Source organism: Narcine bancroftii, chromosome 2, assembly GCF_036971445.1.
Source record: "Narcine bancroftii isolate sNarBan1 chromosome 2, sNarBan1.hap1, whole genome shotgun sequence".
NCBI lineage: Eukaryota > Metazoa > Chordata > Chondrichthyes > Torpediniformes > Narcinidae > Narcine > Narcine bancroftii.
Window position 1 is genome coordinate 82,386,199 of NC_091470.1, and position 13,652 is coordinate 82,399,850.

A 13,652-nucleotide genomic window follows, 5' to 3' on the forward strand; every position below is an offset into this window, starting at 1 on the left:
CTGCTGTAGCCATCAGCTACGGCTGGCCCTGTCGTTGCCCTTGAATGAGCATGGTGGTTGGCATCAGTGGGCCCCAGATCCCCAACTCTAATGGTAGAAACATCAAGACTCAGAGTTGTTGTTATCTCTTGGTGTGGGCGTTGCTCATTTGCTTCCAGGCGTGGGATGCTTGGCCCTTGGTTGTGACACAGCACTAATTTCAATGCTTGTGCCGCCGTCTCTTTTTGTGTGCCACAGATGGCCCGGAGAAATCCTCATTTGCTAGTAGGAGGAAGATGTTCTCCGGCATCTGCTCCAAAAAGATCTGTTTGAAGAGTAGACATGGCTTATAGCCAGCTGCCAGCACCAGAAAGTCACTCATTAGGGCCGACGGTGCGCAGTTGCCTCGGCCATCCATACGCAGCCCATTTGCAACGTGAGAGGCCAAAAGTGCCAACCAACAAGGTCTCATACCTGCCAGCCTCCGGGAGCTGCTGGAGAAAGTCCATTATTCAGTTTGCTATCTCTTGGACAAGCGCCGCTACCATGCAGTAGTACCTGGTCTCATCAGAGACAATGTTCCTGACCCAGAACTGGGCCTCTGTTTGTTGAAACCGGACGAGGGGCTGAGCAGTCCAGAAAGTTGGCAGTTTAAACGAAACTGCATTTTGAAAAGTCAAGTTGCTAATGTTGTCCATGTTGCTGAAGTCGTTTGTGTGGGGTCCAAATGCTGTTGGACCATTGGGGTCACCAATGTGACAATTGGCCACCGCAAGTATGGACCGGGTGCTGGTCAGTGGGACTAGGAGGGTGGGGATTTGTTACGGCATGGACTAGTAGGGCCGAACTGGCCTGTTCTGTGCTGTAAGTGGTTATATGGTTAAGTGGAAGAAACACACTGAGTTGAGCAGAGTTTCAAACCAACTGATTTACTGATTCAAACTCATGTGCTTAAAAGGTCCATGCTGGTCCCAGCACTTGTGTGGGACGGAAGTGATGTCACCTTCCTGTTTGTTGTTTTGCCCTGCACTGACAATTCCCAAGTATATCGCGAACTGCGGACTCGACAACGACGGCTGGCGCTGGTTCACCTGATGCATGGGTGAGCTGCCACATAAGTAGTGATATGTTACAGTTTATTAGTTTATAAAGAAAACGGCCAAATAATTGTCTTCTAATTTTAACTCCGTTTTTATTTTGTATAAGTGTATGAAAAAAATAACTGCATTCAGGTGCCACTTATTACATGATTAAGACTTCATTGCTGTATTAAGAATATGGAAAATAAGTGTTTCGTTTCTTTCAGGTCACCTGCACAGACCAACATATTGATAAATGTTAAACTATCCCTTTCCTAAAAATTAAAAAGTCAGGTGATAGATAGACTGTCATTTCCCTTCTTAATCCAATTTAGTTTGACTTGAGAACGATCCACAAGTGAATGACAGGTCAAGCACAATGTACAATGTACCCTGTGTCATGTACTGTGTCACCTTATGCAAGGTAAATTCAATCCATGAACAACAGCATGAAGTCTCTTAATTTATTTCTGACCATTTAGTTTTAAACCATATAGATGCATTATCTAATTATTTAATACATAGAAAATTTCTCAAATAAGAATTTATTCATAAATAATTATTTGTTTAGCTTTCTATTTATTTTAATTGAAGTTACTGGTATATTTTTAAATAATAACTTCATCTGAGCAGATGTTTCTGCTGTTTATCAATCTTTCCTAAAATCTCAACAGTTTAAGATAGAGAACAGTCCAATCAATTTGAAAATAAATAAATCAAGCAGCATTGTCAGCCCAAGCCCTTCTGTGTTGTAAAGTCAGAAAATACTTGGTTCCAACTTTTAAATGCTTGTCTAGTCTTAGCCAGAGGTTTGTGAAGCTTTGCTTGAGAGGAACAAAAAGTTCCATTAATCCTGACACCTCTGGATAAAGGTACTGTAGATGTAGGCCACTGACCTTTACTGACGAGGCTAACAAAGCACAGATAAGCATTTGGGGAAAAAAGCCTATGACAACAAATTTCATGCTTTTGAGAAAAGAATGGATGAAAAATAAGAGAAGATTAAAGGTGAAATACCCATACATGGCAGTGTATAGGACAACTCTGTGTAGAATGACCCCTGGAATTTCCACCTAAGATGTAGGTTTTGAGTTATACCCACTGTATACCCAAGTCTGGCGCTTATCACTGACCATTTACCAGTGTAGTGATGCTGTCACAATATTTTAATACCAAATTATCTTGTATATGTTCTAATTTTATTAGCATATTTTAAATAAACCACCATCAGCTCCTTTTAACAGGCCTTTTAAAGCCTGTACAGAGCTGGTGGCAGTTGGACTGGGTGGATGGACCCTGCAAGGGAGTGCAGAGACTTCATTGATAACTTTTCATTGAAAAGGCACAAGATTGGGCTTATTCATGGATATCATTGGCTGATGAAATTTTTTCCCCAATTCTATGAAATTGAGGAAGTACCCAAACTATGGTTTGCCCCGCTGAACAAGCAATGCTTCTCAATATGTGCGCAAACAGAGAGGCTCCAGAATAGAGACAAACTGGAAATGGCACATGTAGTTTTTGTAAACATCACGCCCGCAACTAGCTTCCTCTTTTCTCTGTCGCCATTTGCATGAAGGTAAGCTGGTTTGTCAGTACGAAGATGGTGGTAGAGTGCGCCTAGGGCCTGACTGGGACACTTTAGTCGAAGCCAGAAGGGTGGGAAAAGGATATGGAGGGGGAGGGGAAAGATGGCAGTAGTGTTGAGACTTCACTGTTAAGGTTTGGATTTTATACTCTATTTATAAGACGACCCCTGATTTTGAGGTGACATTTTTAAATTTCAAGGATCGTCCTATACACCGTCATATAGGGCAGCATGTTTAGAGTAGCGGTTAGCTCAGTGCTGTTACAGCACCAACAATCAAGACCAGAGTTGAAATCCCGCTGTCTGTAAGGAGTTTGCAGTTCTCCCTGTGTCTGCATGAGTTTCCTCTGGATGCTCCAGTTACTTCCCACCATACAAAATATACCAGGGGCTGTAGGCCAATTGAGTGTAATTGGGCAGCACGAACTTTTGGGCCGAAAGGGCCTGTCTAAATTAAATTATATATGGCATTTATTTGCTATACATTCTTTTTAAGTCCAACCAATCATTGACCACCATACACTATTCTTCTTCAGTGACTCAATGGGAGCTACATAGTCACTGACTTGACTATATTAACTGAGGTTATTCCATGGCTTACAATCAGTAGTCTTTTCAAGACAACAACATCGTTTATACATCAGGTATATTTAACTCCTGAGAAGTTAAGGAAATAGAAGTTTATTTCTTCTGATTTATGTTGTAGGTGCCATAAGCAAATTGGCTCTTTCTTGCATTCTACTTGGTTATGTGAAACAGTGAAACCTTTTTGGAATAAAATTAAGGAACTTTTAGAAGTTTTATTTAAATTTAAAATTTCGCTTGATCCTATGGTATTTTTATTGTATGACTTATTTTGATGAATAAACAAAATTTTAAAAAAACAACTCTCAATTAAAGTAATTTTTTCAATGCATTATTGCCTAAGTTCATTGCAAAACATTGTAATATCTTGTCAATTGTTTAAAAAAAATATATCTATACAAGAGTCATACACACCTGTTTAGGAAAGCATTTCCAAAAGAATTCAGTTTTCGGAAGGGTTTTTTGGGATCTACAACAAGTGCATTGCCAGGAATGATGCCTTCCTCTTTTCCATACATCACTGCAATGAAGGAATCAGTTGTTGGTTCAGGTCCAATTCTCATGCCTGGAAAATCCTGTTCCAAGAGATATCTAAGGTGTAACAATATATTAATTAGATTTGAGATAATGCATGTATAACAACAAAATACGTCATCCAAAATAACTTTTATAATAATAGTGATCATGGTTGCAACTAACAATGCCTTAAGAATTATACCTCCTGTTTGTTTATACTTGGCTGCCAGCAGGGGCTAATACAGAGCAGGAGACTGCAATATGCAAGATTTGTAATGGAGTCTTGTAGCCTCATAGCATGCCTCATGGTGATGTTTACAACAATTTTAAAGTAAAGAACCTTTCCTTTCATCCATGTGTTGCTTAAGAACTCACAAGATAAAACAGGGTGTCAGAAGTGGGATGAAGGAAATTAAAAGGAAATACTTTAAAAGGTAAAATCTAAAGTCAGCAACTGATAAGTGAAGAGAAGCTAACAAACTGAAACAGCGAAAATTCAGCTGACAGATAATGTGGCTGAAAATTTTGGATTGTATTTAGTGGCAGTCAGAGCTGATGAGAAAAGTGATAAAGTGTAAATGTTAGTTTTCTTACATGTCATGGGTGATGGAAGCCCTGGAGGTGTATAACGTCACATTTGCTGCTGAAGGAGACAAAATGAAATTGGAAAACACAATGAAACAGTTTGAGGCATTCTGCATACCTAAACGTAACGTGACATTTGAGAGGCACAAATTTTTCACGTGTACAGAAAATAGAAGAAAGTATTGATCAATATGTGGCTGAATTGAGAAACAGAAGCAAAATATGTGAATTTGGTGGACTGACCAACTTGCTGTTAAAAGACAGACTTGTGTGTGGTATTCCAGATAATAGTTTGAGGGAAAAACTACTAAGAGTGCAAAATCTAGACCTGGAAAAAGCCATAGCACTCTTTAGGGCTACAGAAACTGTAAAAATGCAGACAAAAGAACTGTTCAGTGAAACTAGCTGTAACATGGATACAGTGAACAAGAACAGACATAAACCGTTTAACAAAAAGTGCACCAAAGTGGAAAGAGAGACGTGACCAGCGAACAAAAATGAAAGGGGCAATCGAATGCTACGTCATCGATGCGGTACACCACACCGACCAAAAAAGTTTCCGGCATATAGTAAAACATGCAATATGTGCAACAAAAGCAACCATTATGCCCGTTGCCGTAAGAAAGTGCAACAAAGCAAGGTTCATGCAGTAGATGAAAGGGAGATAGAAGAATTCTATGTAGATCTTGTGACAGAAATCAAGAAAACAGAAACTGGATGTTGAGATTAAAAGTGAATGACATATACATTTTAGTTAAATTGGATACTGGAGCACAAATTAATGTCATATTAGAGACTGAATTTAAGAAGATTAGACCGAGACCAAAGATGTATGGAACAAAAGTGAACGTGACAGGATATTCAGGTACTGGCATACCAGTGCAAGGAGAATGCAAGGTCAAAGTGAAACACAAGGACAAAGAGCACATGCCAGCATTCAACATGGTACCAAAGGATGTACAAGCCATATTAGGTTTAACAGCCTGTGAGAAACTGAACCTGGTAAAAAGAGTCCTCATTGTGGAAAGCAAAGGAGAGACAGTCCATGATGAACTCATGAAAGAGAACAATTACCTTTTTCAGGGTCTAGGCTGCCTTCCAGATCACATGATCAGGGTGGATAAACGTCTGCCACCGATAATACATCCATGTAGAAAAGTTCCATTTACGCTTCAAAAGCAACTAAAGGCAGAGTTGGACAGGATGGAAAGCCTGAACGTTATTCAGAAGATAGATGAGCCAACGGAGTTGGTGAGTTCACTCGTTGTGGACAAAAAGAATGGAAAGCTAAGAATTTGCCTGGATCCAAGAGATCTAAACAGAGCAATAAAGAGAGAACACTTTAAGCTTCTGACATGAAGAAATCATGTCACACTTTGCAAATGCAAAGTTTTTCAGCAAGTTAGATACATCATCAGAATTTTGGCAGTTAAAATTGGATGAAGCACATTCAAGACTCTGCACGTTCAATAGTCCATTTGGCAGATACAGATTCCTAAGGTTACCATTCAGAATTTCCTCAGCTCTTGAAGTGAACCACAAAACTATCCATATGGTCTATGAGCACCTGGATGGAGTTGATACCTAAATGGATGACATCACAGTATGGGGAACTATGAGAATGGAGCATGATGAGAGACAAGGAAATTGCTGGAAGCCACAAGGAAAGCAAACCTGAAGCTGAATAGAGAGAAATGCCAGATCTGGGAGACAGAGCTAACATTTGTAAGAGATATTATTGGCAGTGAGGGCATCAAACCAGATCCCAGAAAGGTGTCCACCATTGGGAACATGCCAAGGCTGTAATGCAAAAAGGACGTACAGAGGTTTAATAGAATGATCAACTATATGATTAAATTCATATCCACCCTCTCAGAAAAGATGGCTCCATTGAGAAGACTAACAGAAAAGAACATTGAATGGGAGTGGAATTATCAGCATAATAAGTCATGGAGCGAACTAAAGAAACTGCTCATGGAGGAACCAGTTCTGAGGTTTTACGACCCAGTGATATCATCAGACACATCACATAATGGGCTTGGTGCAGTTCTTCTGCAAAAATATGATGACTGGTAACCCATTGCGTATGCATTACGCTCAATTATAGAAGCGGAGACATGATGCTCTCAAATTGAAAAGGAGCCTGTGAAAGGTTTCATCAGTTTGTGTCAGGACAAGCGATCAGTGCAGAGACTGACCATAAGCCCTTGAATACATTATTCCAAAAGCCATTATATGAATGTCCACTTAGAATACAAAGAATGATTATTAGGCTGCAACACTATACACTGAATGTAGCGTACACTCCAGGTAAGGTAATGTACACAGCAGACACGTTGTCTAGAGCTGTTGACACGAGAGTGCAGTGAATGATGTTGTTTTGTGAGACCAGTAGAAATCTCATAAGTAAAAAACAGCACCAAAATGCAGGTACGGAAAGAGATCAGTTGTTTCAGAGTAAAGACAAAGTCATTTTACAATTTTGGCTTCTGATAACAGCAGGAAAGGCATTGAATCCAGTGATACATGATCTCAAACCTGTGAATCTTCTTCCTGACTGTCAACTTTTTTTTCTAAAGAAGATTTTCCAACTAATCATACCTACGTAAATGAGATACTTTGCATAAGTAAATTCCTTTAGTCTGGAGATCATTGTGTAGGACATCAACAGCTCGGTTCTGGAGAGCAACCTCTCTCCCATTATAAATACTGTACAATTTTTGAAAACCTCATGTGCAGCACACGTTTCCTGCAATTATGGACACTTGCTTCCTGTAAGATATGTGCTTTCAAGCATCTATTTCGGATGTGTGGTGTTATTTTCTTGATAAGAGTACTTTTTTTAAAAAATATTTTATTTTGGTTTTTATAGACTCATTCAAACAACCAATACCATCTTTTCCAACATTCATCCCCCTCTCCCCCTGCCTTATCCCCAAACGTATAATCATAAAAATTATACAAATACCAGTGGGGTTCACAGACCCCCAGCAAAACCTAAGAAAAAAACAGCCTAGCTAACTGAACAACAAAGGAATTTTTAAAAAATTTAAAAAACATAACTGAAAAGTATACCAAAAAATTGCACATTGCCTGCGCCATGTCCCACTTCCTTAACTCCCCTCTTATCCCTGCTGGGACAGATTTTTATAGTGTCCATATTTTGAAGGGAGAGGGAACTACCCAATCTGTGTGCCCATGTATTTCAAATAGGGTTGCCACACTTCAACGAATTTGTCATGTTTCCCCCCCTTAGATTGTAAGTGATTTTCTCCAAGGTAATGCAATTCTGAATTTCCATATTTCATCGTGTGGTATTTAATTGGGAATCTAACTTCCACATTACCGCTATGCACTTCCTGGCTACCGACAAGGTGACCTTCATGAACTGAGTTTGCTATTTGAACTCACATCATCAATATCTCCCAGAAGATACAACTCTGGATCTTGAGGAAAGTCCACCTTTGTAATTTTTTTTCCAGAATGTCCCCTATGTCTTCGCAGAAAGATCTCACCTTTGTATACAGCCAGGTTGAATGAATAAAGATTCCAATCTCCACTCCACACCTAAAGCATATTTCCAAAATTTGTGGCTTTGATTGATGCAAGTTTTATGGTGTGAAGTACAGCTGGTGTAATAACTTGTATGGCACCAACCTGAATCTAGTATTAATGACCCCAGCCCACTGTTCAGACACAGGTTGTGCTCAAGTCTGACTCTCATCTCTCCCTCGACCGGCTTTGGGCCCTCACTTTGGAATATGTAATACATTCAAAAAATAAATTTACACACATTCCTTCGTCAAATTAGAATCTCCACATTACTAGACCTAGGCAGGGTCATAGCTGATCCTAATTTTCCCTTAGGAAAGATCTTATTTGCAGATAGCAGAAGAATGTTCTATTAGACAAACCATATTCATTCCTCAACTGTTCAAATGACATGAGCTGCCTTCGTTTGTAACAGTCCTCAATACACCTGATCCATTTTTGGCATCAGGTGTCCAGGATCTTATTACCCCAAGTCCAGGGTATTAACTTATTTTAGGTCAAAGGTCTTTTAGGAGATATTCCCACCTTCCATCCAATACATTGATTTATTTTTGCCATATCTGAAGTATATGTTTTAGTATGGGGTTATCTGTTTTCTCTTAAATTAATTTAGTGTTCTATTTAAATACAAATTCTCCTGCTATCTTTTCTTTTCACCTACCATGTGTAGTCCAATTTGTACCCAGGAGTGTGATGGGTGGGGGAGCTCAAAGAGTGAGGCGATAACGATAAACCTTTCCTGGGCTGTCCATTAATATTTTTTTTTTTTATTTTATTTTTTTTTTAAATCGGCAATTTTAACTCCCCCAAATTGTAATTCCATGTCAACTTTTCCATGGAGATTCTAACCACCTTACCATTCCACAGGAACTTTCTGAGCATCTTTTTACCCCAGGGCAATGAATGGGTAATAATTGAAAAAGATACTACAGCCTTGGTATCACCTTCATTCTGTATCAGTTAACTCTGCCCACAATTGTTATCTATCAAGGTCCTCCTCAATCTTTCGGAGCAAAAGGAGATAATTAAGTTTGTATACTACAAGTTGTGTAAAGCTTTATCTATTTTTATCCCCAAATACTAATGCCTTTTTGTGGCCATTTAAATTGACTTCCATGTTGATATTTTCTATAATCCATGTTCATCAAAGGCATAATTTCACTTTTGTCCAGATTTACCTTATACCCCGAAACCTTCCCATAATCTTCCAGTGTGGTCTTCATTCTGGCTAATGACCCCTCAGGGTCTGTCAAATATACTAATACTAGGTTGATTTCGTACTCTACCTGGCCCACCCTGAACCCCTTTATGTCCGGATCCCACTGAATGGGTTCTGCCAATGGCTCAATTGCCAGTATGAACAGCGCTGGAGACAGTGGACAGCCCTGTCTACTGGACCTACTCAATGGAAACACTGGAGACATCTGCCCATTTGTAATAATTTTTGTTTGGGGTTTATGGTAAAGTATCTTCACCTAATCAATAAATGTTTGACCCAATCCAAATTTCTCCAGTACCTTGAACAAAAAGTCCCATTCGAGTCTGTCAGAGGACTTCTCCACATCCAGAGATACAGCCACTCCCAGATCCACTCCTGACTGTGTCAGATGTACTATATAAGCAATCTAGCTATATTGTTTGCTGATTTCCTCCTTTCTAACAAATCCATATTGATCTGGATTTGCAAATTTCAGCAAATATTCTGCTATGATTTTTATAATCTGTGTTTAATAATGAGATGGGTCAATACGAGGCAGGGCTCAATGGGTCCCTGCCTTTTTTGAGAATTACTGTGATGATTGCTGTTGACAAAGACTACAGGATAGAATATGTCTCTACCACCTTCATAAGAAGGGGCATTAGCAAATCTTTGAACTCTTTATAAAATTCAGTGGGGAAACCATCCTCTCCCAGTGATTTTCCAGCTTGCAAAAGCTCAGGGTCGATGCAATCTCTTTATAGAAAGAGGCACTCAACTCCTCTTGCTCTTCCTGATCCGAATTTGGTAGGTCCAATGGAAGCAAGAAATCACCTATTTTGTAGCTTCTCCCCCTTAATTCCAATTTATACAATTCCTTGTAAAACCTTCAAAATGTATTATTTGGTTTATATGAGATCTATTATATTATATGATAAGAGTACTATTATGGACAATTTTTGTGCTGCAATGGACATGGTATCCAGCATAACTTTACTTGAATAGGATTCAAAGCTAACTCAGAATGGCAGATGTCATTTGTTCCAATATTGTCAACCTGCCCTCTTTCAATAGAATACCTGCTACAAATTTTGTTCATACTCTTTGATAACAAATCTTCATTTATCATCCTAATACTTGTTGGAAAGCAGTAATTATTCCCTATTCTTTCCCTTCACTGAAGCAACTTTTAGTAAGAATAATTATCCCAACCTCTCATATCTAAACTACCACATTTTACTGATGAGTTCTATTATTCTGCTCCATAATCAGCAAGTCCATTCATTAAACTACAATTTGAATGCTCTACCTCTGCTGTCAGTTGTAATTTCTGCAAATAGATACAATTTATCTTTTCCATCTGACCTGCTATTTTCTATCTATATTAATTACCTTTATTTTTCTATAATAAATTCTCTCCTTCAAGGAGCTTCATTCTTTATCCAAGTTAACTCGTTTCCTTTACCTGATTAATCTGCAATGTTTCCAATGAAGGATCATCACTTCTTTGCCTTAACTAAACTCTCTCATATTTACTTTGCAAAGTGCTTTCAATATTTTCTGCTTCAGATTTGTACACCAGATATGTTCTGCTTTAAAAAAAGTTTATTACAGATATATCAAGAAGAATTTAAAATACTAACTATCTAAGATGTTGATATTCTGAATCAGTTTTAATTTTGGATCCAAATTTCAGACAGTCTTTTACATCAGAACATAAGAAATAGAAGCAGAAGGCCATCTGGCCTGTTGATCCTGCTCTGCCATTCAATAAGATCATGGCTGAGTTAGCCTTGCACTCAGCTCCATCTACCTACCTTCCCCCCATAACCCTTAATTCCTCTATTATGCAAAAATCCATCCAACTCTGTGTTAAGACCCCAGCAGCAATAGATATTCATCAGACAAATGGTTACTTAAACAAAAGTTGCCTTTAATCATCTTTAAACATGAAAACAGTATCACACTTTATCTTATCACAATTAACGTAATTAACCTAACACCCTTCTAATTCTAAGCCCACATGTATGTAATGTGTGTGTAAGTTTAGAAAAGTTCTTTCATTCATAGTCCAATCTCACTTCTCATTCCTCCAAATTTATTGGTTGCAGGCAATTCTTATACTGTGCACAGAATTTAAAATTTATGAAATCCACCAGGCTTTGGTGCTTGAAAGGTAAATAGTTACCGCTCAAGAAGGTTCTTGTCAGTTTTCAGAGAGAGATTTGTTGTTTGCTGGACATCCACAGGTGATTCCTTGTAACCAGCCACTTCAGTGTTTTGCCAAAGAAACCTGCACCCTCAAGGTCTTTCTTTCAGGTCACCATAGAGTTTCTTTTTGTTTCTCTTATTTCAAGTGAAACATTAGGCAGCCAGTCCTCTCCTCTTACATGAACCACAAGGGCTTTGACCAGGCTGAACTAAGAATTCACAATCCATCTTCCAAATGGGGTTTTTCCACAAGCTTTCCAGCTTGTTCTGTTCCAGTCCCAGCTGCTGAACTGATCTCTCTCTCTCACACACACATGCGCACACACACACACACACACACACACACACACAGAGAGAGAAAAGCCTGTTTTACTCTCTCTGCTTGCAAAACCACATAACCCTCTTAGAACAGCGTTCCACTCTAGACAGCCTATGGCTCCAATTTTTTTTCCCCATCGGTTGCCTTTTTGTAAACAACAATCCATTAGTGAAGTCTCTTGGGCACTCTCCAAAGCTTTTGCAAAGGCTCTTGGAGCCTGCCTGTTTAGCATGAGCAGAGCTCCAATATTTTAAATAATATCTGTTTTAAAGTGTTTGTATGTGACCTACACTAAAAAAAAAACTGCCCCAATTTATCTATAATCTGTCATGCTGTCTTAAATATATCTTACAAGGCAGCCATGACTGCTTTCTGAGGCAGATAATTCTACAGATCCATTATTCTCTCAGAAAAGCAGTTCCATTAATCTCTGACCTAAATCTACACTCCCAAATCTTGAGGCAATTCTCACAATACTTACTACTGTTGTCCTCCCTGCATTTATATCTGTGGAGAATCAGTCATTGACTACATTCAAAACTGAAATCTGAATATTAGAGATAAGTCAAAAATGATGAAGTGGGCGGTTTGCTTTAATCTTAGCGAATAGCAATCTGTACATGTGGGGTCAAATAGCATACACCTGCTCCCTTTTCATAATGTCCTTATTTGGGTGGCTTATCAATATTGGTACACCCAAAAACTCTGCAATGGATAGCGTTAAATCACTCCAAAGTGTGCGTTTTGTGAGAAAAACCTAACCAAATTGCTGAAAAACATCTACTTAAACATTAATTTAAGTAAACAAACTGAATGGCATGAGAACTTGACACAAAGAAAAGGACTAGACTGTATCCTGATTTAAACCTACTCCCTAATTTAATAAGACCATGGCTCATCCTTCATCTTAAACACTTTTGACCACCTGATTCTTGTCAAACAAAAATTATTGATCTCAAACTTTAATATACTAAATTACAGAGCATTGACAGTCCTCTGGGGAAGAGGATTTCAAAGATGTACAAAACACTGAGTAAAGACATTTCTCATCATCCATTTCTTAAATGACCAACTCCTTAGTCTGAGACTATAACCTTTAGTTTTAGGTTATCTTGTTAAAAGAAATAACCTCTCAGAAACTATTCTGTCAATGAGATCATTCATCATTCTTCCAGAGCATAGGTTTCATTCATTGAATAACTTTTTTTCATTTTGAATTGGAATTGAATAACTTTCTTCATTGAATAATTTTCATCCCACAAATCAGACCAGTGTATCAACATCATGTACCTTTAGCATTTTTCTGGAGTACAATATTCCATTTGGTCATATACTGCAGAAGCAGACATTTTGATCATTAAATAATAATATTCTAAGACAGTACATGTGAGGGTCATGATAAAGCCAAAAGGAGATATTTTGTATCATTTGCAATTATTAGTGAAACCATACATCAATGAAACAGTTCTTGTTGCAAGGTACAATGTGTATTGTACTGGAACAAATTCTGAGTTTTTAAATTATTAGAGTAGATGAACAAATTGCCAGCCAATAAATTCTGACGATTCAAAAGTTTCAGAACAAAAGCTCAAGATGTAAATACAGTTCTAAAATAAGTATTCTTTGAATCAGTTGGGCTGGGAGATAAGAGAGCAGTTATGAGTAAAGGATCAAGGCAGTGAGTCACATTAAAAATTAACCAGAAGTTAAGGTGTAACAATCCAAGTGACCCCTAACTTTACAGGCATCGGTTGAGGGGGGAAATGGACTGCATTCCAGGAAAACTGTCCATTTATCTGTTTCATAATATTCCATAACGAAGCCACATCATCAACTCATGTCAAGAAGTGAGAGTTGAAAAAATGTATATTTATTTGTTTTTTACTTAAATTCTATGAGATTCCATATTTTCGTTGATTTGTGATTTTCTGTCTATGGTCTCTTGCACTGCCAGACTGAGATTGGAATTGGAGGAACAACATCTCATATTCTGTCTGGGCACCCTCCAACCGGATGGCATTACCATCGACCTCTAGTTTC

General features: G+C 38.4%; 1 protein-coding gene across 3 annotated transcripts in view; it reads right to left on the reverse strand.

Moving 5' to 3' along the window:
• Nucleotides 1–13,652, reverse strand: part of LOC138753825 (EH domain-containing protein 4-like) — an 89,049-nt gene that overhangs the window by 55,711 nt on the left and 19,686 nt on the right. For all 3 annotated transcript variants that reach the window (XR_011351448.1, XR_011351449.1, XM_069917264.1), the window contains one exon: nucleotides 3,646–3,822. Coding sequence is in view for 1 of the 3 variants with exons in the window: in XM_069917264.1 (XP_069773365.1) it covers nucleotides 3,646–3,822 (177 nt within the window). In the remaining 2 variants the exon portion in view is untranslated. The remainder of the gene's footprint in view (nucleotides 1–3,645; nucleotides 3,823–13,652) is intronic.